Source organism: Aquarana catesbeiana, linkage group LG12, assembly GCF_042186555.1.
Source record: "Aquarana catesbeiana isolate 2022-GZ linkage group LG12, ASM4218655v1, whole genome shotgun sequence".
In the NCBI taxonomy this organism is placed as follows: Eukaryota; Metazoa; Chordata; class Amphibia; order Anura; family Ranidae; genus Aquarana; species Aquarana catesbeiana.
Genome location: NC_133335.1, coordinates 102,803,803 through 102,828,678, shown reverse-complemented (window position 1 = coordinate 102,828,678; position 24,876 = coordinate 102,803,803). Strand labels below are relative to the sequence as shown.

Below are 24,876 nucleotides of genomic sequence, written 5' to 3'. Positions count from 1 at the left end.
GACTCACAAGGGGAGGAGACCGATCGGTGTTCCTCTGTAATGGGAACACACGGATCGGTCTCCTCTCACCTGACAGGACGTGGATCTGTGTGTTTACACACAGATCCATGGTCCTGCTATTACCGGGCAATCGGGGGTGCCCGGCGGACATCACAGCCGCCGGGCATGCGCATCGGGCCCCCCGTGATGCGGCGGGAGCGTGCTCCGCCAGTGGCGTGCAAGCGCTCTCCACAATGCAGGAAATCCCAGGACGTCATATGATGCCCGCCCGGAGGGACGAATGGTACCTGCGGGCGTCATATGACAATACAGCGGTAGGGAAGTGTATGATTGAGGAGGGTGAAAATGTGGGGGTAGTTGCCAAAGCTATCCCATACACATAGACACCCAGGGGGAATTAAATGGACTTTCTCGGTACTGATATAACCACAAAATTGATTAATAAAATACAAAATTTTATTCTATAACAATGTACAAACAGTATCTTAAAAACACAAAAATGTATGCAAAAATAAATGATAAAATATAGTATAGTATACACCAGACAAAACTAATAGCAGGTTTCCCCGGTGCAGTTTCTGTTAGGGTGGGGTATAAATATTCCTCTACCAGTTTTGCGGTATAACCTCTTCTTCAGGAGGATGAAAGGTCTATGGGAAAACAATATATTAAAAGAAAAAAATATACAGGAAAACAACAATTGCAAGGCATGGCAAAGGTAACATAAGTATGGAAAGATCTGTTCACCCAAATGGACCAGGCACGGCTAACAGCAGAATCCCACAAATTCCCCCCCGGCGGACAAGGGGAGTGCAAAAAAAGTCTCTAGTTTAGAATAAATATATCAGGTATGAATTGTAAATATTTATTAATTATTTATCAAAGAAAATAAAGGTACTAATGGGTGAAAAATTATAGTGATGAGAAACCGACAAAGGGTGCATGTGTGGTTTAGAATAAGGAAAGGTTAGCGGGAGAAGAAGGGAGAAAAAGGACAGAGGGAAAGGTATGGGGGGAAGAGGGGATGGGGGGAGGAAGGGGGGAGAAAAGAAAGGAGTGGAAAAGGAAAACGTCCCAGAAAATTAGAAAACACCACACCGTATACTAAATAGGGATCTCACCAAATTGCAATATACTGGTAAAGAGAGTTGCTAAGGGCTGAGTTGTTGGAAGAGCAGAAGGGCTTGGATGTAAGAATACATCATCCAGGGTAGCTATCCAGTTAAAACGAGAGCCACTGGGTACTGTAGGTCTAGATAACTAGTAAGTCTGACAGGTCTCTAGATGAGAACACTGGCTGGAGGAGAAAGCACATAAGGGTGGCTCTGTGAGCAAACAGTTACAGAGTATGGGAAGGAAGTGAAAGGGAGCGGGTGGAATAGGTAACAAGAGGTCTGGAACATACTGAAGGGGGATGCATTCACAATGGTAACTTACCATATGCATACTTCTGCCCGTGCATCAGCCCAGTGTGGAGGGGTATTGCTGCTCGTCTAGCAGTCCATGAGGGCTGCTATAAGAGCTCCCCAACCCCGTGGGCGTCAATGTACGCCACCGAAGGCGGCATCTGACGTCATGGGGTCAGTTTACCCACACTGCGCAGGTGCATGATTCTGTGCTACTGCGCATGTGCGTCCCGATAGAGCCCATAGGCCAAGAGGTCCAGGGCAAGCCAGGGTGGCAAAAGCCCTAGCCAGGGTAAACAGAAGTCTGCCGGGGAGAATAAGGGGGAAGTCGTGCCGCCAAACCACCACAAGGGGGAGCAGACCGACCGCACCAATAATAACACCGAAATACAGGGTCTGATGTTTACAATTGAATGTATACCAAGATAAACAAAAATAGAAAACCTATACTTAATAAAATTAGAGCGGTAGAGAAGTGGCTTTCTGACAGAAAATTGGAAGCAATTTCTCCATATTTCTACTCTGGTGGGATCCACCCTTCAACCCATGCTCACCTCCACGCTTTTTTCTCCGAATTTGGCTGACCAGTCCAAATCAATCAGTAGGGATTTGGTGACTGCTAGCATTGACACTCATCTATTTAATTGCACTGAACTGAGGATTATTGTGTTGAACTTTGTGTGAAGCGGCACTGAATGTTTGCCAGGTTATGTCATGGGTAACGCTTTGTTCTGCTCAGATTCGCATGGCGCACTTGTCTAATACTGAATTCAAGGTTGGTTTACTTGGCACAATGTAAGTACACATATCCCATACCTTATGGGCCAATGAGGAAGCTGAAAACCACTATAGTGGACAGTGCTACTACAGGGAGTTGCTAACCCTGACACCCAATAGCGCAGCCCATCTACATAGTTACATAATTAGTCTGTTTGAAACCAATAAAAGGGGAAAAAATATACAATCCTATACCCACAGTTGATCCAGAGCAAGGCAGAAAGAAACCCCAACAAAGCATGATCCAATTTGCTCCAACGGGGAAAATGTCCTTTCTGATCGCCCAAGAAGTAATCAGGTATTCCCTGGATCACATTTACCTATAAATGTTAGTATCTAGTTATAGATATTATTTATCTAGTAGGAGTGGTAGAGGTAAAGCAGGAAGGCCTAGACCAGGGATATGCAATTAGCGGACCTCCAGCTGTTGCAGAACTACAAATCCCATGAGGCGTAGCAAGACTCTGACAGCCACAAGCATGGCACTCAGAGGCAGAGGCATGATGGGATTTGTAGTTTTGCAACAGCTAGAGGTCCGCTAATTGCAGATCCCTGGCCTAGACAGTTGGTGGTAATTGGGGATTCTAGGACCTGGACGACTAATAAGAATAATTTGTTGACAGGATCACCTCAACCAAATGACGTGCAAGGGTTCGGCATCAGGTGAACCGGGTAGACATATTACTGGGAGAGCTGGGCATGACCCAGTTGTCTTGGTTCTTGTTGGTACCATGATAGAATACACAGATAAAGGAGGATCTGAAGGTGTGTGTACTTCACAGTTATTTATTGGCATTTATTACAGGCCACCTAGTGTTAAAGAGGAGTCGAGGACTCAGCTCCTTGCACAGATTGAGAGGGCTGCAAAGGTTGGGACAGTGGTAATAATGAGAGATTTTTACTGCCTTGAAAATGGCTGGAGTACTGAACAGTGAAAGGGGGGAAATTTATACACCTATTACAAGGTAATTTTATATAAGCCCCAACTAGAAATGATGCTCTGCTGGCCTGGGTCTAGGTAGCAGTGACCATACCATGATTTCATTTAATCTAAGCTGTAAACAACAAGCAGTAGAAAGATAAAAACACCTAATTTTAGGAGAACATATTTTCCAAGGCTAAGGGCTGCTGTCCAAGACTAATGCCCCGTACACACGGTCGGACTTTGTTCAGACATTCCGACAACAAAATCCTAGGATTTTTTCTGACGGATGTTGGCTCAAACTCGTCTTGCATACACACGGTCACACAAAGTTGTCGGAAAATCCGATCGTTCTAAACGCGGTGACGTAAAACACGTACGTCGGGACTATAAACGGGGCAGTGGCTAATAGCTTTCATCTCTTTATTTATTCTGAGCATGCGTGGCACTTTGTCCGTCGGATTTGTGTACACACGATCGGAATTTCCGACAACGGATTTTGTTGTCGGAAAATTTTATATCCTGCTCTCAAACTTTGTGTGTCGGAAAATCCGATGGAAAATGTGTGATGGAGCCTACACACAGTCGGAATTTCCGACAACAAGGTCCTATCACACATTTTCCATCGGAAAATCCGACCGTGTGTACGGGGCATTAGACTTTGAGGAAGTATTTTCATCAAAGAACATGAAATGGGACCTTATGCAAACACGCTGCAAAGTATACTCTCTATAAAGAAACCCTATCCTCATTTGAAAGTTACAAAAGAAAGTAGGATAACCCCAAAAATGATTTGAACATATTAACATTAAAAGGGCCACGTCTGAGTACTTAGACCCTTTACAAGATGTTGATGATTGGGGACAAAAGAAGGCAAATGTAATAAATACCATTTTCAGCTCTGTGTATACAAAGAAAAATGGGGGAGCTCAAGTCCATATGGGGATAGTATTGCCACAAAAGAACCACAGTGGCCCAAAATGTATATGCTCCAGAAACGTAGACAAAATAAGGGTGAATAAAGCACCTGGATGCTCAAATATCCTGAAAGAGGTGAGCTCTGTTATTTCAAAGCTATTGTTTCTCATTTTTAGAGACTCCTTAATGACTGGCTTAGTATTACTTGACTGGCGAAAGGCCAATGTGATGCCTATATTTAAAAAGGAATCGGTCTTTTTCCAAGTAACTACAGACTCGTTAGTTGTAGCCGAAAAGATACACGAGAGTTTAACTACTTCCCGCCCGCCGTGTGCAGAATGACGGCCAGAAAGTGGTTCTGTTATCCTGACTGGGCGTCATATGACGTCCAGCAGGATAAGCCACTGGCGATCGGCATCTCTGACCTTGGTAAAGAGCCTATGACGTAGGCTCTTTATCACGTGATCAGCTGTGTCCAATCACAGCTGATCACAGTGTAAAAAGCCGTTTATCGGCTTTTCCTCCACTCGCACTGATGACAGGCACGAGTAGAGGAGAGCCGATCAGCTGCTCTCCTGACGGGAGGGGGGCTATTAATCAGCGCATTGATTATCAGTGCAGAGGATGCCCACCCAGGACCACCAGGGTTGCCAATCAGTGCCCAATAGGGATGGCATACAGATTAACTCCATACAGGTTAAGCTTTTATATTTAATAGGGATTTAGCAGGAATTTTGTAAAATTAGCTGTGTTTTTATCAGCTAATAATGGTTTTAATGTATTCTTTGCCAATATTTTGTTTTGTTAAACCTTTTCGCAAATACCGCGGGGCCTAAAAAATCAGTAGCACCTTATTTTTATTCTACAGGTCATATGCTTTCAGAAAATATATGGTTTTGGGGGTCTTTCACAAATTCTGAAAGCTGTAAGGGAAAAATAAAAACCTTCAGATTTTTAGAGAAATTTGGCTATTTACATTTTTGTGTACGTTTGATTTTCACCATTTTGCAAAAAGGTGCAATGTAAAAATTGTAATTTGTTATTTATTAACTCCATACAGGTTAAGCTTTTATATTTAGTAGGGATTTAGCAGGAATTTTATAAAATTAGCTGTGTTTTTAACTGCTAATAATGGTTTTAGTGTATTTTTACAAATATATTGTATTGATAAACATTTGCACAAATACAGCGGGGTCTAAAAAAATCAGTAGCAACTTCTTTTTGTTCTAGAGGTCGTATGCTTTCAGAAAATATATAGTTTTTGGGGGTCTTTCACAAATTCTGAAAGCTGAAAGGGAAAAATAAAAACTTTTAGATTTTTTTTGAGAAATTTGGATATTTACAATTTTCACCATTTCGCAAAAGTCGCAATTTAAAAGTTACAAATGTTTGTTATTTATTAACTCAATACAGGTTAAGCTTTTATATTTAGTAGGAATTTTGTAAAATTTGCTGTGTTTTTACCTGCTAATAATGATTTTAGTGGATTTTTAGCAAAAATATTGTTTTGATAAACATTTGCGCAAATATTGTGGGACCTTAAAAATTAGTAGCACCTTGTTTTTATTTTATTGGTAATGTGCTTTCAGAAAATATATGGTTTTGGGTGTCTTTTACAAACTCTAAAAGCGAAAAGTGAAAAATAAAAAGCAAAGGAAAAATTGCATAAATGGTCTGGCCACCTGAGTGTACAAAATGGAGCAAAGGGCCTAGCAGTGAAAGGGTTAAATGGGCTGAGCGGCCACTGCTGATCGCGTAACCCAGTCATTTTCTTGCCTTTTGGCCCCGTACACACGATCGGATTTTCCGACTACAAATGTTGAATGTGAGCTTGTTGGCGGAAAGTCCGACCGTGTGTATGCTCTATCGAACATTTGTTGTCGGACTTTCCGCCAACAAATGTTGGCTAGCAGGTTCTCAAATTTTCCGCCAACAAATGTATGTTGTTGGACTTTCCGATCGTGTGTACACAAGTCCGTTGGACAAAAGTCCACGCATGCTTTGAATCAAGTACGAGCCAGAGGTATAACTAGCGTTCGTAAAGGAGATATCACGTACGTCTTGTACGTCACTATGTTCATAATTGTTGGCCAAAATTTGTGTGACCGTGTGTATGCAAGACAAGTTGGAGCCAACATCCTTCGAACAAAAATCCACGGTTTTGTTGTCGGAAAGTCCGATCGTGTGTACGGGGCATAAGAATTCCAGTGGCCACACCAACAAAGCCATGTCAAAGGGGCTTTTGAGAGGAGTTATTACCTTGTTGAACACGGGTCAGACTGTGAGGCCTTTCCCCATTGGAAAATGGTTTTTCGTGTCACCCTTCTGGCTGGATCAGGAAGACCAGTTTTTACCTATATTATTTACTATTTCCTTCTCATGTCGAGATATTCCTCTTTAGTGTGACTATTTTTTCTTGGTTGTCTTACTAATGCTATCTTACAACTCGGTCTTGTTTTTATCATGTTCCCCTTATCAGGTGATGTTTTGGCCTCATCCAGTACCAGCTGTAGGCAGTTACCAGTTCTCTTGTTCACATTGGGACTGTTAGTTGTTTGCCTTTTTTCAATGGTCAAGAAAGAAAATAGGAACTTTATATTTACCATAAAATCCTTTTCTTGGAGTCCATTGAGGTGCACATGTCCCACCCCTCTGTGTTTATGATCATACTCTTGGTACTGCTTACTACAAAATGGAATGCTTGGTAGTAACAAGGGTTATCCTGGGCTTACCAGTTTGTTGTTAGTTTGCAGGGGTCCAATCGTCTTGTAGGCAAACCTATAAATCTAATGGGAAGACTTCTTGTTTCCCATAAAAATAATTTCTTTATCGTACATCACGGGACACAGAGCCATAGTAATTACTGTATGGGTTATATGGCACCTTCAGGTGATGGACACTGGCACACCCTAGACAGGAAGTTCAATTCCCCATATAACCCCTCCCCTTACCAGGAGTACCTCAGTTTTTTCGTCAGTGTCTTAGGTGTTGGTCACAAGTAAGGATGTGCTGTGCTGAGCTCCGCTGGAATATTCCTTGCTGGGGCAAGCTATGCAACCGGATCCATTCAAAGTGTCTTTTCCAGGCCGAATTGAATGGTACGCGGGCCTCGTGTACCCTCGAAGAAACAAGGTTTTGCCTGTAATGCTTCTGTTTTTAGAGAGCTGGACCCGGGGATCCAGTATTTGTTTTTTTTTCAGCCATATTCCTGCCTGGGTGCTTTACGGGCCCAGGGCTGTGGCTCACCTGATAAAAAGAGGGCCCCAGTCCCTGAAGGTTTTTTAACGCAGCCCACTGTGAGTGGTGAAGATTGGGTCTGTTACCACAGAACCCTGCAGCTGGATAAGGTAAGGGAGATGCCTAAGGAATTTTTCTAATTCTTGTGGGTTTTCTCCTTTAAAGTAAATGTTGTCATGCTTATAGTCACCACCGGGGGCTGTCAAGAGCACGTACCTGATTCCATGCTTGTCAGTCACAAGCTGCACGCTTCTTCCGGCCCAAGCTCCAGGTAAGACGTGGGAAGGGTTTTTTTTTTCTTCTCGGAATGGCTCCCCCCCTGGATAGCTTCACTCCAGGAGGCAGAGGGAGCATGGCTCAGTCGGCAGTGTGCCACGCCGCTCCCGCCGCCATTCCAATGGGTCCCATCGGCAGCTCTCCTCCACCCCAGCCCTCCTCCATGCGATCCGGTCAGATAAGAGCCCACTCGCGAGGGAAAATGGTCTATTTTGAAAAAGATGAGGGGGCGCGGTGGGTGGTTGCAGGAAGGGGCGGGGCTCAGCGGCGTTGGCGTGCTTCAGCATCCACAATGCGGGCTGTGTAGCTATAAAGTGCACCTTTTTTCAGGTGCATACAGCTGAAGGAGGGACACAGAGCGGACAGGTGGCATGTGAGTGTGGGTGACGCAGGCATTCCCAGGCACGTTTACTTAAGCATCAGGCTGAGCCTAATAGCAGCGGCAGTTGCTGGACTATTGCTCAGCAGTGGGTGCATTTTTTTGGTAGTACCTCTACATTTGTGCTTAGCACTATGACCAGAGGGGGTGGTACAAATTACATAAAAACCAAGGGCACAAAGGGGTCACCCTCAGGCCCTAAGGACCCTCCCTCTGCAACACCATCCCCCCCGAAAGACCTAGGGAGGCTGGTCAGAGTGAGCCATCGGGGTCATCAGGGGCTGCAATTGCTTCTGACACTTCAGCCCCTGTCTATATAACTGAGCAGGTTTTCTCCTCAGCTATGAGTGGATTGGAGGAAAGATTAGTGGTCTTAATCGCATCTTCACAGAGTGGAAGAAAACGCATTAGGTCCCCTTCTACCACCCAGGATCCTCAAACAGAGGAACAGTGGGAGGGGGAAGATGAATTCCCCTCAGGGGACCGTGAAGAGGCTGATTATTCCTCTTCCAAGGGATCAAGTGGGGAAGGACCTTCTTCAGCTTCACATGCTGAGAAGTTGCTGGTGCATTCTCTTAGTGAGATGGTCCGCTCCACATTTAAGCTACCCTTAACGGAGTTGGTTGAAGAGCTCACTTCCTGTTTGGGTTCACTAAAGCCTCCTCAAGCCTTGCGTGCCTTTCCTGTCCATTCATTACTAGAAAACCTTATGTATTCTGAGTGGGATCACCCAGATAAGCATTTTTTGCCTCCTAAAAAGTTTTCAACACTTTATCCTATGGAGGAAAAATTTACTAAGATGTGTAGTATACCAGCAATTGACGCTGCTATATCCTCTGTGAATACAAGTTTGACTTGTCCGGTTGACAGTGCACAAATGCTTAGGGATCCAACTGATAAAAAATTGGAATTCTTGTTAAAAAACATTTTCTCCTTGGCAGGTTCAGTGGCTCAACCTGCAGTGGCGGCAATTGGGGTATGTCAATCCTTGAGAGACCATTTGAAACAGGTGCTTAAGGTTTTCCCTGAACAGCAGGCCCAGGAGTTAGCCAAGCTGCCAGCAGCTTTGTGTTTTGCAATTGACGCAATCAGAGATTCTATTCTTTAAACCTCTCGCTTTACCCTTGGTTTGGTACATATGCATAGAATCTTATGGTTGAAAAGTTGGCCAGCTGAAGCGTCATGCAAAAAGCTCCTGGCTGGTTTTCCTTTCCACGGTGAGAATCTGTTTGGGGAGGATTTGGACAAATATATCCAAAAAATATCAAGTGGAAAAAGTACCCTTTTGTCAGTTAAGAAAAAGAGTGAACGTCCCTCATTTAAATGGGCATCAGCCTCCAGGCAGTCACGACGGCCTCCACCGTCTGGTTCAAGAGGTTGGTCAAAGAGGCACAGGCCAGTCATAAAGATGAGTTTCATAATATGGAAGATTGTTCACAGGATGTTTTTAAACTCAGACTCTCCATTTGAAAATAACCCTTCATGCAAAGACTTTATTCAACGATGCTGCAGAGATTTTTGTGCTAATTTTTTTTACAGGTTTATTGTCATTGAACATTTGTTCACTATTTAAGTGCAAATGGGGAGTTTGGGACTTTAGAAGAGCCACACAGGGTGCCTCCATCCCGGATTCAATGAAACAAATGGACTTTGAATGAAGTGGTTGACTCGTGTAGATGATAATGATCAAATTTAATGGTTGAAGTAAAAAGTATATAAATACATGACAGTGGAATAATTCATGTAAAAAGGTCAATAAATGAATGTTACCATATTGGTGCATATGCATAACAATAATACCATCATAATCATAAATCTATCATATTCATAAATATATGCATGGTCAGCACGTAGCAATGGTATATGGTATGGTCAGTACACATATCAGAAGACAGCATGATAGATAATTCAATGGATAAAAAATTGATGATGTATACAGATATATATCTTGATAAAGCACAGCTACATCCTCAGAGGCCGACGCGTTTCTGTGTAAAAACACTTCATCAGGGACGGATGTAGTAGGTATCTATAAAAATATAATGTAGAGTATAGTAAAAATTAATTCTAATGTAAGGGTAAGTATAGTAAGACAAGACAATCTTGTCAACCCTGAGTGCTTACATGCCACAGATAGCGACGGTGTGCAGTGAATGCAGAAAACAGGGCCATAGAAGTGGTCTGTCCTGGGAGCTGAGGTGGTTATGTGCCCCGAATCCAGAGGGGCGCACACGCAGAGCCCTCCAAAAGTCGCAGGCCTCTCATCCCAGTGTCCAGCATGGTGAAAGGAATGGAAATGATGATGTGCCCTGAAATAGGTAAATAAAGTGACCATTAATGGGTATGAATTGAAATGAAAAACCCAAGTGGAGGGGTGAAAAAAAGTGTGTAAAAGGGCTGGTGATGTGAACCACCTCCAATGTACTGAAGTGAGTACCTTGGAGAATCCATAAACCACAGTGGTATTTTTTTTTATCTTTCTCACCGCTGTGGTTTATGGATTCTCTAGGGTACTCACTTCATGTGTATTGACCATACTATACACCATTGCTATGTGCTGACCATGTATATATTTATAAATATGATGGATTTATGATTATGATGGTATTGTTATGGATTTGCACAAGACAGAACGCTAAAGCCTCTTTATGAAGGGGCGCCCCCGCTCGCTCGAGTGGGGGGAAGACTTCTGCAGTTCCCTAGGGTCTGGCAGGAAGAATTTTGAGACAGATGGGTGGTCTCCAAAATAGCTCTAAGATACAAACCAGAGTTCCGAGAATTCCCGTCTCCTCGTTTCCTCAGGTCAAATGTCCCCAAAGATCCAGAGAAAAAGAAGTCTCTCTTTCTAGCGTTAGACCGACTTTTGTCGCAAAAAGTGAGCTTGGTGATCCCCATGGAAGAGCAGGGGTTGGGGTTTTATTCAAACCTTTTCACGGTGCCAAAACCAGATGGGGATGTCAGACCCATTCTAGTTCTTACATAGATATAGTTACATAGTAGGTGAGGTTGAAAAAAGACACAAGTCCATCAAGTCCAACCTATGTGTGTGATTATGTGTCAGTATTACATTACATATCCCTGTATATTGCGGTCATTCAGGTGATTATCTAATAGTTTCTTGAAGCTATCAATGCACCCCGCTGAGACCACCGCCTGTGGAAGGGAATTCCACATCCTTGCCGCTCTTACAGTAAAGAAACCTCTACGTAGTTTTAGGTTAAACCTCTTTTCTTCTAATTGTAATGAGTGGCCACGAGTCTTATTAAACTCTCTTCTGCGAAAAAGTTTTATCCCTATTGTGGGGTCACCAGTACAGTATTTGTAAATTGAAATCATATCCCCTCTCAAGCGTCTCTTCTCCAGAGAGAATAAGTTCAGTGCTCGCAACCTTTCCTCATAACTAAGATCCTCCAGACCCTTTATTAGCTTTGTTGCCCTTCTTTGTACTCGCTCCATTTCCAGTACGTCCCTCCTGAGGACTGGTGCCCAGAACTGGACAGCATACTCCAGGTGCGGGCGGACCAGAGTCTTGTAGAGCGGGAGAATTATCGTTTTATCTCTGCAGTTGATCCCCCTTTTAATGCATGCCAATATTCTGTTTGCTTTATTAGCAGCAGCTTGGCATTGCATGCCATTGCTGAGCCTATCATCCACTAGGACCCCCAGGTCCTTTTCCATCCTAGATTCCCCCAGAGGTTCTCCCCCCAGTGTATAGATTGCATTCATATTTTTGCCACCCAAATGCATTATTTTACATTTTTCTACATTGAACCTCATTTGCCATGTAGTCGCCCACCCCATTAATTTGTTCAGGTCTTTTTGCAAGATTTCCACATCCTGCGGAGAAGTTATTGCCCTGTTCTCAAAGATCTAAACTGGTTCCTGAAAATTCGCTCTTTTCGCAATGGAATCAATCTGATCGGTAGTCTCCATCCTACAAAGAGGAGAACTTCTGGCATCAATCGACATCAAGGATGCATACCTGCATGTACCTATTTTCCCCACTCACCAGAAGTATCTGTGTTTCGAAGTAGAAAAACTTTATTTTCAGTTTGTAGCCTTGCCTTTCAGTCGAACTACTGCACCTCGGGTCTTTACAAAACTTCTGGCCCTTCCTCTGGCCAGATTAAGGACTTGAGGTATGACAATAATAGCATACCTGGACGACCTTCTCTTGATAGATTGGTCGGTAGCCCGCTTGGACCAAAACATGGTCATCACAGTCAACTACCTGGAATACCTAGGTTGGGTCCTCAACCCAGAGAAATCTTCTTTAAAGCCAATAAGAAGATTAGAGCACTTGGGTCTGGTTATAGATACAGCCCAGAAGAGGGTGTTTTTACCCCAGGGAAAGATGAGTGCCATAAAGGAGCTGGTTCAGGTGGTCAGGGCAAAGAAGGGTCCTTCCATTCGCCTTTGTATGAGGTTGTTTGGGAAGATGGTGGCTTCATTCGAAGCAGTTCCCTATGCTCAGTTTCATTCGAAACTGCTGCAAAACAGTATCCCATTGGCCTGGAACAAGAAGGTTCAAGCACTAGATTTTCCAATATGTTTGTCGCCAAAAGTGCGCCAGAGCCTCAGTGGGTGGAGAATATCTGAGAATCTGCAGAAGGGGAAATCCTTTTTTTTTTACAAATAACGTGGTGTTTTTATTTGAAAAAAAGGAATGATATACATATGATATACATACTACAACAATGCAGCTATACAGTATATGCAGTCAACAAGAAGGTATAGCCCGATTACAGATTGTATACAAGTCAAATATATCACATCCTGTCAACATGGAACATATAGCAAATATGGATATGCACATAGCTCACATACAAGACCCATAAATATCTCTATACAGGAATTAGATTATGATGAGTCTCTAGATATTTCTGTGCACGTATCTGCATTCTCCAGCCACGTATCCAGGGGAAATCCTTCTTACCAGTTACCTGGAAGGTGGTACCAACAGATGCCAGCCTTTCCGGTTACTGAGCAGTCCTGGAAGAGGTGTCTGTCCAGGGGAAATGGTCCAGAACCGAAAGGACCTTGCCCATCAACATTCTAGAGATTCGGACAGCACGTCTAGTCCTAAGGGCCTGGACATTCAGGTTGCAGAATTCTTCTGTCAGGATTCAATCCAACAATGCCACAGCAGTGGCTTATATCAATCACCAAGGGGGCACCAGAAGTCAAGCAGCCCAGGGAGAGGTAAACCATATCGTAACCTGGGCAGAAAAGCATGTGCCGTGCATATCGGCAATCTTCATTCCAGGGGTAGAGAACTGGCAGGCGGACTACTTAAGTCGCCAGCAGTTGTTCCTGGGGGAATGGTCCCTTCACCCCAACATCTTCCTGGCTATATGCCAAAGATGGGGGATCCCGGATGTAGATCTGTTTGCGTTCAGGTTCAACAACAAAGTCGACAACTTTGTGTCAAAAACAAAGGATCCATTCGCATGCGGAACCGATGTGTTGGTGACCCCGTGGGATCAGTTCTCACTGATTTATGCATTCCCTCCTATTCTGCTGCTGCCTCCACTTCTTCGCAGGATCAAGCGGGAAAGGAAGTCAGTAGTTCTTGTGGCCCCAGCGTGGCCCAGAAGATCTTGGTATGCAGAAATAGTAAAGATGGTGGTAGGGGCCCCATGGCCCCTACCACCACATCCAGACCTGCAATCGCAGGGACCAGCGTTCCATCCTACTTTACAAGCACTAATGCCGCCTACACACGATTGGAAATTCCACCAGCAAAACTCAGATGAGAGCTTTTTGTCGGAAAATGTGACCGTGTGTATGCTCCATCGGTCTTTTGCTGGCGGAATTCCAGCCAGCAAAAGATTGCGAGCATGTTCTCTATTTTTCGGTTGGAAAAAGTTCCTATCCGAAAATGCGATCGTCTGTACAAATTCTGACACGCAAAATTCCTACGCATGCTCAGAAACAATTCGACGCATGCTTGGAAACATTGAACTTCATTTTTTCGGCTCATCGTAGTGTTGTACGTCACCGCATTCTTGGCGGTCGAAAGTTCAGAGAACTTTTGTGTGTCCATGTGTATGCAAGGCAAGCTTGAGCGGAATTCCGTCGGAAAAACCATCCACGTTTTTTTCCACGAAAAATCCGCTCGTGTGTACAGGGCATGAATTTAATGGTTTGGCTATTGAAACGCACATTCTGAAGAATCGTGGGCTTTCAGGCTCAGTGATAGCTACCTTGATTAATGCAAGGAAACCAGCTTCCAGAGTCATTTATTATAGAGTCTGGAAGGCATATGTTTCCTGGTGTGAATTCAGGGGTTGGCATCCTAGGAAGTATGTCATAGGTAGAATTCTTGCCTTTCTGCAAATGGGGCTAGAGATGAAAGTGGCCTTGAGTGTACTATCAAGGGCCAGGTCTCGGCCTTATGGTTTTGTTTCAACGTCCACTTGCTTCGCATTCTTTGATCCGAAGCTTTATACAGGGGGTAGCGCGGCTTAATCCACCAGTTATAGAAGAAAGGGAAAGGTCTGGTGTCACCAGTGATGCACCTCCATCCCTGAAATATGCAACAAAAAAGAAAAAACTCGCCCTGGGACATTACATGAGGTTGGCACCGCTAAGCCAATAAAAGTAACAGCAGTAAATACAGTATATATTTATTTGGTAAAAGTAGTACATGCATTGATATCATCAGAAAAAGCCAATTCATACAGAGTACATATAAATGGGTAAATTAAAAAAGGTGGTACATTTGTGTATAAACAATCACATGACATACAGACATCAGGTGTACCCGACATGTTTTGCGAGTCCCAGCTCACTCTTCAGGGGTAAATGTGTATGAATTGTACCTAAGGCAAAAGGAAACAGATTGGGTATGTAGCATGTCATAAAGGTCAGACCTTTATGTTTACAGTCAATACATACTATGGACATAGCGAGACCAATAGGGACATACATTTTCTGTCTGTGCGATGCTTTCCCCCCAATCGACCCTGTGTGGGGTTCTTTCTGGATCCGCCTCCTCAGCTCCCTGGCGAGACACCTACTGCCGCTGTTTGGAGGCTGCACACCCGCTGGTTCGGCTATGTGTAGTGGTGAGTATGGGACCCTTACTCATTAGGCTCCTCTTACCCTCTGCCTAAAAACACCAACATCATGCTACATACCCAATCTGTATCCTTTTACCTTAGGTACAATTCATAGACATCTACCCCTGAAGAGCGAGCTGGGACTCTCGAAACATGTCGGGCACACCTGATGTGTGTATGTCATGTGATTGTTTATACACAAATGTACCGCCTTTTTTACCTTACCCATTTATAGGTACTCTGTATGAATTGGCTTTTTCTGATGATATCAATGCATGTACTACTTTTACCGAATAAATATATACTGTATTTACTGCTGTTACTTTTATTGGCTTAGCGGTGCCCACCTCATGTAAAGTCCCAGGGCGAGTATTTTCTTTTTTGTTGCATATTTTAGGGATGGAGGTACGTCACTGGTGACACCAGACCTTTCCCTTTCTTCTATATTGAATCCGGGTGGAAGACACCCATACAGCCTAAAACTGGTCTGCTGTCACCACTGCCCTTATATATACTACATTTGCACTTTATGTCATTGCAATGCATCAGCCAAGTAATACTTAATACACTATTTATATTCAATCTAAGGTTCACATCCCCATCCATCTGGTGTGTTGCTTTCTGCTGTTGTCGGTTTTGTTTTTTTCGCTTTTGGAGCTGCGATGTGTAATAAAGGGGGATTTCTTGTCCCCTGCTGTCCCTGCCTGCCTGGTTATAACTTGGAGGTTTAGCACTGCACGGATTCTTTTGCTGCTCTCTCTTCACCGAACACACATGCTTGTGGAGGCTTCCTGCTTGGACCTACTACTCATGCATTTATACACTTACTTCACTCAGGTATATTCATTTGTTTTTCTTACATGGTTCCCTTCAAGCACTCACCTGCAGCCTGTCTCTAATTACACAGGCTTTTTCCTATACTTGCACTTCAATTCAATTCCTTTTCCCTGTTCACCCTTTCATTTTCACTGATGCTAGTCTCTGGTATCTCTTTAACACATCCCCCTACAGTCTCCTTGTCCGCGCCATTACTGTCTCATACTATATTTACATATCGATCTTTCTATGTCATTACTCTTGTATTTTACTTATTACTCCAGATTATCTGACATACACCTTTATGTTTACAGTCAATACATACTATGGACATAGCGAGACCAATAGGGACATACATTTTCTGTCCGTGCGATGCTTTCCCCCCAATCGACCCTGTGCGGGGTTCTTTCTGCCTCCGCCTCCTCAGCTCCCTGGCAAGACACCTGCTGCCGCTGTTTGGAGGCTGCACACCCGCTGGTTCGGCTATGTGTAGTGGTGAGTATGGGACCCTTACTTATTAGGCCCCTCTTACCCTCTGCTTAAAAACACCAATATCATGCTACATACCCAATCTGTATCCTTTTACCTTGGGTACAATTCATTCACATCTACCCCTGAAGAGCGAGCTGGGACTCGTGAAACATGTCGGGTACACCTGATGTCTGTATGTCATGTGATTGTTTATACACAAATGTACCACCTTTTTTTACCTTACCCATTTATATGTACTCTGTATGAATTGGCTTTTTCTGATGATATCAATTCATGTACTACTTTTACTGAATAAATACAGTGGGGCAAAAAAGTATTTAGTCAGCCACTAATTCTGCAAGTTCTCCCACTTAAAAAGATGAGAGAGGCCTGTAATTGTCATCATAGGTATACCTCAACTATGAGAGACAATGTGGAAACAAATCCAGACAATCATATTGTCTGATTTTTGAAAGAATTTATTTGCAAATTATGGTAGAAAATAAGTATTTGGTCACCTACAAACAAGCAAGATTTCTGGCTCTCACAGACCTATATCTTCTTCTTTACGAGGTTCCTCTGTCCTCCACTCATTACCTGTATTAATGGTACCTGTTTGAACTTGTTATCAGTATAAAAGACACCTGTCCACAACCTCAAACAGTCACACTCCAAACTCCACTATGGTGAAGACCAAATAGCTGTAGAAGGACACCAGAAACAAAATTGTAGACCTGCACCAGGCTGGGAAGACTGAATCTGCAATAGGCAAGCAGCTTGGTGTGAAGAAATCAACTGTGGGAGCAATAATTAGAAAATGGATAACATACAAGACCACTGATAATCTTCTTCGATCTGGGGCTCCACGTAAGATCTCACCTTGTGGGGTCAAAATGATCACAAGAACGGTGAGCAAAAATCCCAGAACCACACGGGGGACCTAATGAATGACTTGCAGAGAGCTGGGACCAACGTAACAAAGGCTACCATCAGTAACACACTATGCCGCCAGGGACTCAGATCCTGCAGTGCCAGATGTGTCCCCCTGCTTAGGCCAGTACATGTCCGGGCCCATCTGAGGTTTGCTAGAGAGCATTTGGATGATCCAGAAGAGGATTGGGAGAATGTCATATGGTCAGATGAAACCAAAGTAGAACTGTTTGGTAGAAACACAACTCATCGTGTTTGGAGGAGAGAGAATGCTGAGTTGCAACCAAAGAACACCATACCTACTGTGAAGCATGGGGGTGGCAACATCATGCTTTGGGGCTGTTCCTCTGCAAAAGGAACAGGACGACTGATCCGTGTACATGAAAGAATGAATGGGGCCATGTATCGTGAGATTTTGAGTGCAAACCTCCTCCCATCAGCAAGGGCATTGAAGATGAAACATGGCTGGGTCTTTCAGCATGACAATGATCCCAAACACACCGCCCAGGCAACGAAGGAGTGGCTTCATAAGAAGCATTTCAAGGTCCTGGAGTGGCCTAGCCAGTCTCCAGATTTCAACCCCATAGAAAACCTTTGGAGGGAGTTGAAAGTCTGTGTTGTCCAGCGACAACCCCAAAACATCACTGCTCTAGAGGAGATCTGCATGGAGGAAAGGGCCAACATACCAGCAACAGTGTGTGACAACCTTGTGAAGACTTACAGTAAACGTTTGACCTCTGTCATTGCCTACAAAGGGAATATAACAAAGTATTGAGATGAACTTTTGATATTGACAAAATACTTATTTTCCACCATAATTTGCAAATAAATTATTTCCAAATCAGACAATGTGATTGGATTTGTTTCCACATTTTGTCTCTCATAGTTGAGGTATACCTATGATGACAATTACAGGCCTCTCTCATCTTTTTAAGTGGGAGAACTTGCACAATTGGTGGCTGACTAAATACTTTTTTGCCCCACTGTATATACTGTATTTACTGCTGTTACTCTTATTGGCTTAGCGGTGCCCACCTCATGTAAAGTCCCAGGGCGAGTTTTTTCTTTTTAATCCACAAGTTAGAGCACCCCTGAACCCTTGGGACTTGAATTTAGTTCTGTCGGCATTACAGAAACAGCCGTTTGAGCCGATACAACATATTCCTTTGGTCCTTTTAACAAGGAAGCTAGTTTTTCTGGTAGCCATTTCTTCTGCAAGAAGGATATCAGAGTTGGCGGCTCTTTCTTGTAAAGAGCCATATTTAATCATTCACAAGGATAGCGTAGTATTGCGTCCTCATCCTAGCTTTCTGCCAAAGGTGGTTTCAGGTTTTCACCTAAACCAGGATATTGTTTTACCTTCATTTTTTTCCAGAACCATGTTCTAAGGTAGAAAAGTCACTACATTCTTTGGATGTAGTGAGGGCAGTCAAAATCTATTCGAAAGTGACTGCTCAGATTCAGAAAACAGATGTTTTGTTTGTGTTGCCTGAAGGTCCTAGGAAAGGACAGGCAGCGTCAAAATCCACTATTGCCAAATGGATTTGGCAAGTAATTGTTCAAGCTTATGGCTTTATAAAGGAAGGTTCCACCTTTTCAAATCAAAGCGCATTTCACCAGGGCTGTTAGTGCTTTGTGGGCAGTGCATCACCAAGCCTCCATGGCTAAAATCTGCAAGGCCGCAACCTGGTCTCCAGTCCATACATTCACCAGATTCCATCAGGTGGATGTAAGAAAGCATGAGGATATCGCCTTTGGGCGCAGTGTAGGTCCTCAGGTCTGATTGGACCCTACTTTTGTTTGTGTCCCCTTCCCTCAGGTGGCATTTCTCTGGGACATCCCATACAGTAATTACTGTGGCTCTGTGTCCTGTGATATACGATAAAGAAAATAGGATTTTTATAACCGCTTACCTGTAAAATTCTTTTCTTGGAGTACATCACGGGACACAGAGGCCTCCCCCCTCTTTCTGGTTACACGTGTATTGCTTTGCTACAAAACTGAGGTACTCCCGGTAAGAGGAGGGGTTATATGGGGAATTGAACTTCCTGTCAAGGGTGTGCCAGTGTCCATCACCTGAAGGTGCCATATAACCCATACAGTAATTACTGTGGCTCTGCGTCCCGTGATGTACTCCAAGAAAAGGATTTTACAGGTAAGCTGTTATAAAAATCCTATTTTATGGTGAGTACAAAAATGCTTTTTTTTTTTTTTTTTTTTTTTTTTTTTGCAATATTATATGTTACAGGTACTGAAAAAAGGGTCCCTAAGTGTCCCTTTTAAGTTTTAAAAATCTAAACCACTTCCTGTACTGCATTAAGTCAACATGTTGCTCTTTTTTCTTTCTTTTGCTCCACAGCCTGTCCTCTTTGAGCACACTGTCAGAGCAGCAGAGGCAGCTAGCACAACAGTTACAGCAGATCACCACCGCTCATCTCACTGTGGTAAGCTTAATTTCTTGCTCCAAACATAGTGTCAGTAATTATTAAAGCTATAAGAAAAAAAAGCTAGTCCCAGCTGCAGTGTCCATATTCCAGCTTTCTTTTTTTTTTTGGAATACCTGGATTGCTTACTATAAGCAACAGGTTTACTAATCTATTGTGGCCAATTGTTTGGTTGTTACTGTTTGCCTGTCTTTTTGCTAAGTGCCGCACACTGCTAAAAATATATATATTTAATTAGATCAACACTTTTTTTTATAATTGACACTCTTTGTTTTTCATAGGATCAGCAAAATGTCTTGTATCAAATTGTCCAGCACCTCCAGCAGCGACGGGACCTTCAGCGCCTGATAACGCCAGCTGCACCACCTCTGCTTCCTGTGACAACATGTAGCACTATGGCATCTTCACCTGCCCCACCCATCCTTACTGCACAAGCCCCTCCTTTCCTGGGATCGCAAGGCGAGGTAAGGGTTTAGAAAATTGTGTCACTGATGAAAAATTATTTGTTAGGGGATCTGCAAGCATTTTTAACAATCATTTTCTCAAAATGATTGTGTGTTTTATCTACTGCTGCACTGTAGACTAGCACCTAGTACATGGGCTTGTGCAATGCCATCTGCAATACAGAGAGATGATTTGCAGTAAACCATAGTAACCAATCAAATGTGTTTACTACAATCATAATTATTATTATTATTATACGCGATTTATATAGCGCCAACAGTTTATGCAGCGCTTTACAATGTATAGGGGGGACAACACACAGTACAGTTCAATACAAAAGGTACAGGAGGGCCCTGCTCGTAGAGCTTACATTCTAAAGGGAGGGGGTGGTGGTACATTGGTGGTATAATTGAACCAAAAAGCGAGAGAACATCTAAAATTTTGAGTTCCTAAAATAGCAATAGAGGGGAAATCTTCTAATGGGGACACTGGTTGTAATTTTGGAAAATTTTTCTTTCACTTTCTGTTGTCTCTACAGAACAGGAAGCAGAGGAACATTTTCCCAATGCTACAATGATGGAAGAATTTTTTTTTTTTTTTTTTAAAGAAACTATCTTATTTTTTTAAACACTCTCATGACAAACAATTGTCAAAGCACTATGGGTTAAGCAAAAGAGACAACACTACTAAGGAGGCTTCCTTTTTTGCACAACTTTGTGCAGAATTTTCACTACCCACTAGATATTTTTACCAATACCTTCAACTCCTGCATTTAAGAAAAAGAAATCCCCCCTCATTGGGACTTTGTAGGCAACAGACACACACATATATATATATATATAATCAAAAAGGTATATTTTAATGAATGTACATAAAAACATTTGATCATATAATGACCAATATTAAAAGGACATGAGAAAATACTACAAAAGTATACAAAACATCATAGACAAAACAAAAAACAATAAGTTACATGGTATAAATGAGGAAAAAAAGGATTGTTACTCTCCAGTATATATTGATCCCCGGTACCCGACGCGTTTCTGGTTTAAGCGCCTTCATCAGGAGTATTAAGTAAGAGTATATGTAGTCATGATTTTGTCCTTGCATACAGATGATTCCACCATATAACAAAATGGATGAAGCAGTGCCAGTGGGGGTGTAGATGGGCACCAACCAAATATGATGATATTATGAGAACAGGAATTTACCTAGTTTTCATTTGCCTGATGCTCATAGGGAGTCAGATATGGCAGATTGCCAGAGCAAGATCTATGAGTTTATTAGGGTTAAGTGTGTGGCTGCAAACTTCCCAGGTCTTCTAAATATTAGACCCCCACGTGGATACAGAAAAAAACCTTGCTGGTTGGCGTCTCCCCGCTCTGCAGTGTTTGGAACTCCAACTCTTGCATGCTCTGCGGGCACAGGGGCAAACACTCTCGCTGGATGTGTCCACTTCTCTGCTGCTGGAGATCCTCCAGGCGGGTGCCAGGAAGGGACTGATCTCTAAAGTATACTCAGTACTGTTGTCTTCTATCCAGGATCATGTCTCTCTGAAGTGTAGAGCTAAATGGGTGGATGACATTGGAGATATTGATGGCGATCAGTGGGATATGGCTCTGGAGTCGATTCCTGTGGTCTCTATCTCAGCTTCCCATAGGTTGTTGAAGTTATTTATTCTGCATAGAACCTAGTGAACGCCTGAGAAACTACACGAATGGGGCCTGAGGGATTCTTCCCTATGTCCGAAGTGTAAAACACAGCAAGGAGATTTCATTCACATGCTATGGAGATGCCCAAAACTCAATCGTTATTGGGCTGAGGTCATACAGAGTGTCTCCCATCTAGCCCAGGTACCTGTGCCTTTCACCCTTCTAGTGTGCATATTGGGTGCAACAGATGTGGAAATGTACCAGAAAGGAATGTATATTATGATTATTAGACTACTGTACCTAGCTAGAAAACTCATAGCTAGACACTGGATGGCACCTGCAGTACCTACTGGGAAAAAATGGATTACCTATTACCTCACTTCTCCTTAGGGAACAATTGGCTTATCGCCATAGGAATGCTGTGTCAAAATTTGATTTCATCTTGCAGCCCTGGTTGGATGATCCTAATCTTGCCCTGTTAACTGTTATGAGTCATAGGAAGGGATAGGCGGAAAGAGAAAAGCAGTTACAAAGTGTTCTAGTTTTGCTTTGTTGGCTACTTGGTTTCTCTAAATTCAATAGCTTAAAAAAATAGTTTCCTACTGATTCAATAGATGTTATACCAAGTACTAAGGGTTTCTTCTATTTGTTATGCCTATGTGAATTGTAAGCTATATGTTTTAATCTGCTGATGTTTAATCCATATTTGGACAGATTGTACCCATTATTGGATTTGTCTATCTATGGCATACATTTGTATGGTCACTTTGTGCATTAACAAATAAAAAAGTTTTGATTTAAAAAAAAAACGAAGCTTCCTCTGTTGACAGGCTTTTGACTTGTGTCAATGGTATCAGTTTGACATGCTTCTAAGATTATTCAGAATTCTTTGACAGGTGCATTTGATCGGTAGTTGACCACCTTCTGACCTGCATGTGACCTGCTTCAAGCGGGTTTTACATTCCTGCAGACTTGCAAATCCCATTTAAAGCAAACATAAGTCCATCAGCACAGACGCTTAGTGAAAATGTTTGTTCTGGGGGTTAAGGGAGGATCCACTGTTGTAATTACTCAATTCTGCAAGCAGCCAGTATTTGTGTATTATTGTAAAAAAAATATTTTTAAACTACATGTTAACCCTCTTTTTGTAGTTGGATAATGTGTTTTCTACCTGAAAGGCATCATTGTTTGAGCCCTGCTTTCATTGTTTGCTGTGGATGTGTCAATGAATTATTGATGCTGCAACTTTCCCAGTGGAGACGTGTTGCAGGACCTTACACTCGTTCCTCACACTGTTTTGCTGGAGCTTAGGAGCTGCAAGTAAAGTAGCACTTTCTTTAAAAGCAAACCTTACAAGCAAATCAGCGCACAGTATGTGATAACAGAAGAGGTCAAGAAACAACATGCAGCTGGTATGGAAAGGGAAAGAGTGATCTCTGTCACAAAGAAGAGTTATGTAGATGAGGACAGAGGGATTTACTGACAGCACCTTATTGCAGAAAAGATGTAAAGATTGGGTAACAAAATTTTTTAAAATTTTAATGCAGCAGTGGAAGCATTGTCAGCCCATTGCAGGAAGCTGGAAGCCGAGTGTATTTTTTTCAGATTCACCAAGAATCTATTCTCTTTTACCCACATACACTCTTTAACTAGCTTAGCGTCCTTAGCCGATAGGGCATTACTCACCAGCTCTGCTAGAAAATTCTTAAGCTGATGATTTCTTCATTCTCCTGCATGATCATCTATCTGGCCAGATCTTGGACATTCATTCACGGCCGCTGTGAAATTTAATGTCATACTAGTCACTGAGATCTGGATATTGCACTGCCCACCTTGTGGACTCATTGTCATACTGGGCAGTAGATTTGTAGGTTCACTAAAAGTTTGCTCTTCTATTAATGGTGAGTAGGCTGTGTATAGAGGGGGATCTGGTGTGTTCCACAGTGTTAGTGTTTTCTAGCTCCTTTTTATTGTAACGGGGGAAAGAAGACATTTTTAATAAAGGAATTGTTAAAAACCGGCTATTGTCTTTTGTCACATTTCACTACTTTTTTGGTGAACATGTAGGGGTACAATGTATCCAATACCCACTCACATGGGGGGGCGGAATCTGGGGTCCCCTTGTTAAAGGGTCTTCCAGATTCCAATAAGCCCCCTGCCCACAGACCCCCACTAACCTTTTTAGTAGGTTTACAGTAGGGGACCCACAGTCTTCAGTAATTATCATGGGTTATACGCATCTATCTAAAGGTAATTTTACATTTGCAAAAAGCAAGCCTTAATTTTTTGCTAGTGCCCTTAAGTGATGGTCCTTTTCTCTTTACTGAGGGAAGCTAACTTCTTTCCTCTCAAGGTTTTCTCCCTCTGATGACTCCTCTGTCAAAATTCCTGGCGGCACAATAGGGACCCCAGCTCCTTTTGCTCCCCCTACCTGGAGCCTGACAGATGGAATAAGTGGGGCCAGCCTGTAAGGATTTGGGTTTCTAGAGCATTGGGCTGACTATAAGCTGAAGATGGACCTAAATTAATGTGGTCTGCTGTGCTGGGGGGGAAGTTTATGGGAATGCTGGAGGGGTATTTAAACTATGAATGAGGGGGAGGGAGGATTTTAGAATATAATGGGACAGAGGTCAGACACTAATGGAGGATAGAGTGGGGGGAAGGCTATGGCAGATGGTAAGGAAAATCCCATGCTACAAACAACCATTGGTAATTACACTACTACAAAAAAGATATGAAAAATACGTGTGCAAATTGCAACAATGGATTAAAGTCTTTGTTCACCAATGCCAGATCTATACCAAGCAAAATAGTCGAATTGGAAGCCTTGGTGCATGAATATAACCAGGATTTAATTGGTGTTGCTGAATCTTGGCTTCATTCTTCACATGACTTAACTAATAATATTCCAGGTTATGCTCTATTGAAAAGGAAGGGTAAACTGAAAGGTGGTAGTGTCTGACTCTATATGAGAAGTGATCTTAAAGTGAGTTTGAAAGAGGACCTTGTGGATGGAGAGTGTGGTGGTGCTTGAGGCATCATAGATGGAGTTGCATATGGGATTTCATACTTCAAATTAATTATTGGAGTTTGTTACAGGCCACCCAGTGTTAATGAGGAGGTAGAGACTCCTTGTGCAG

The 24,876-nt window shown here is 42.8% G+C and overlaps 1 protein-coding gene across 5 annotated transcripts in view; it reads left to right on the top strand.

The window, feature by feature from the left end:
- Positions 1–24,876, top strand: part of MLLT6 (MLLT6, PHD finger containing) — a 362,286-nt gene that overhangs the window by 270,673 nt on the left and 66,737 nt on the right. For 4 of the 5 annotated variants that reach the window (XM_073608237.1, XM_073608239.1, XM_073608240.1 and 1 more), the window contains 2 exons: positions 19,556–19,640; positions 19,922–20,104. In XM_073608237.1, coding sequence (XP_073464338.1) covers positions 19,556–19,640; positions 19,922–20,104 — 268 coding nt within the window. Of the gene's footprint in view, positions 1–19,555; positions 19,641–19,921; positions 20,105–20,622; positions 23,975–24,876 lie in introns of those variants that run through there. The other variant, XM_073608236.1, reaches the window with a different exon arrangement.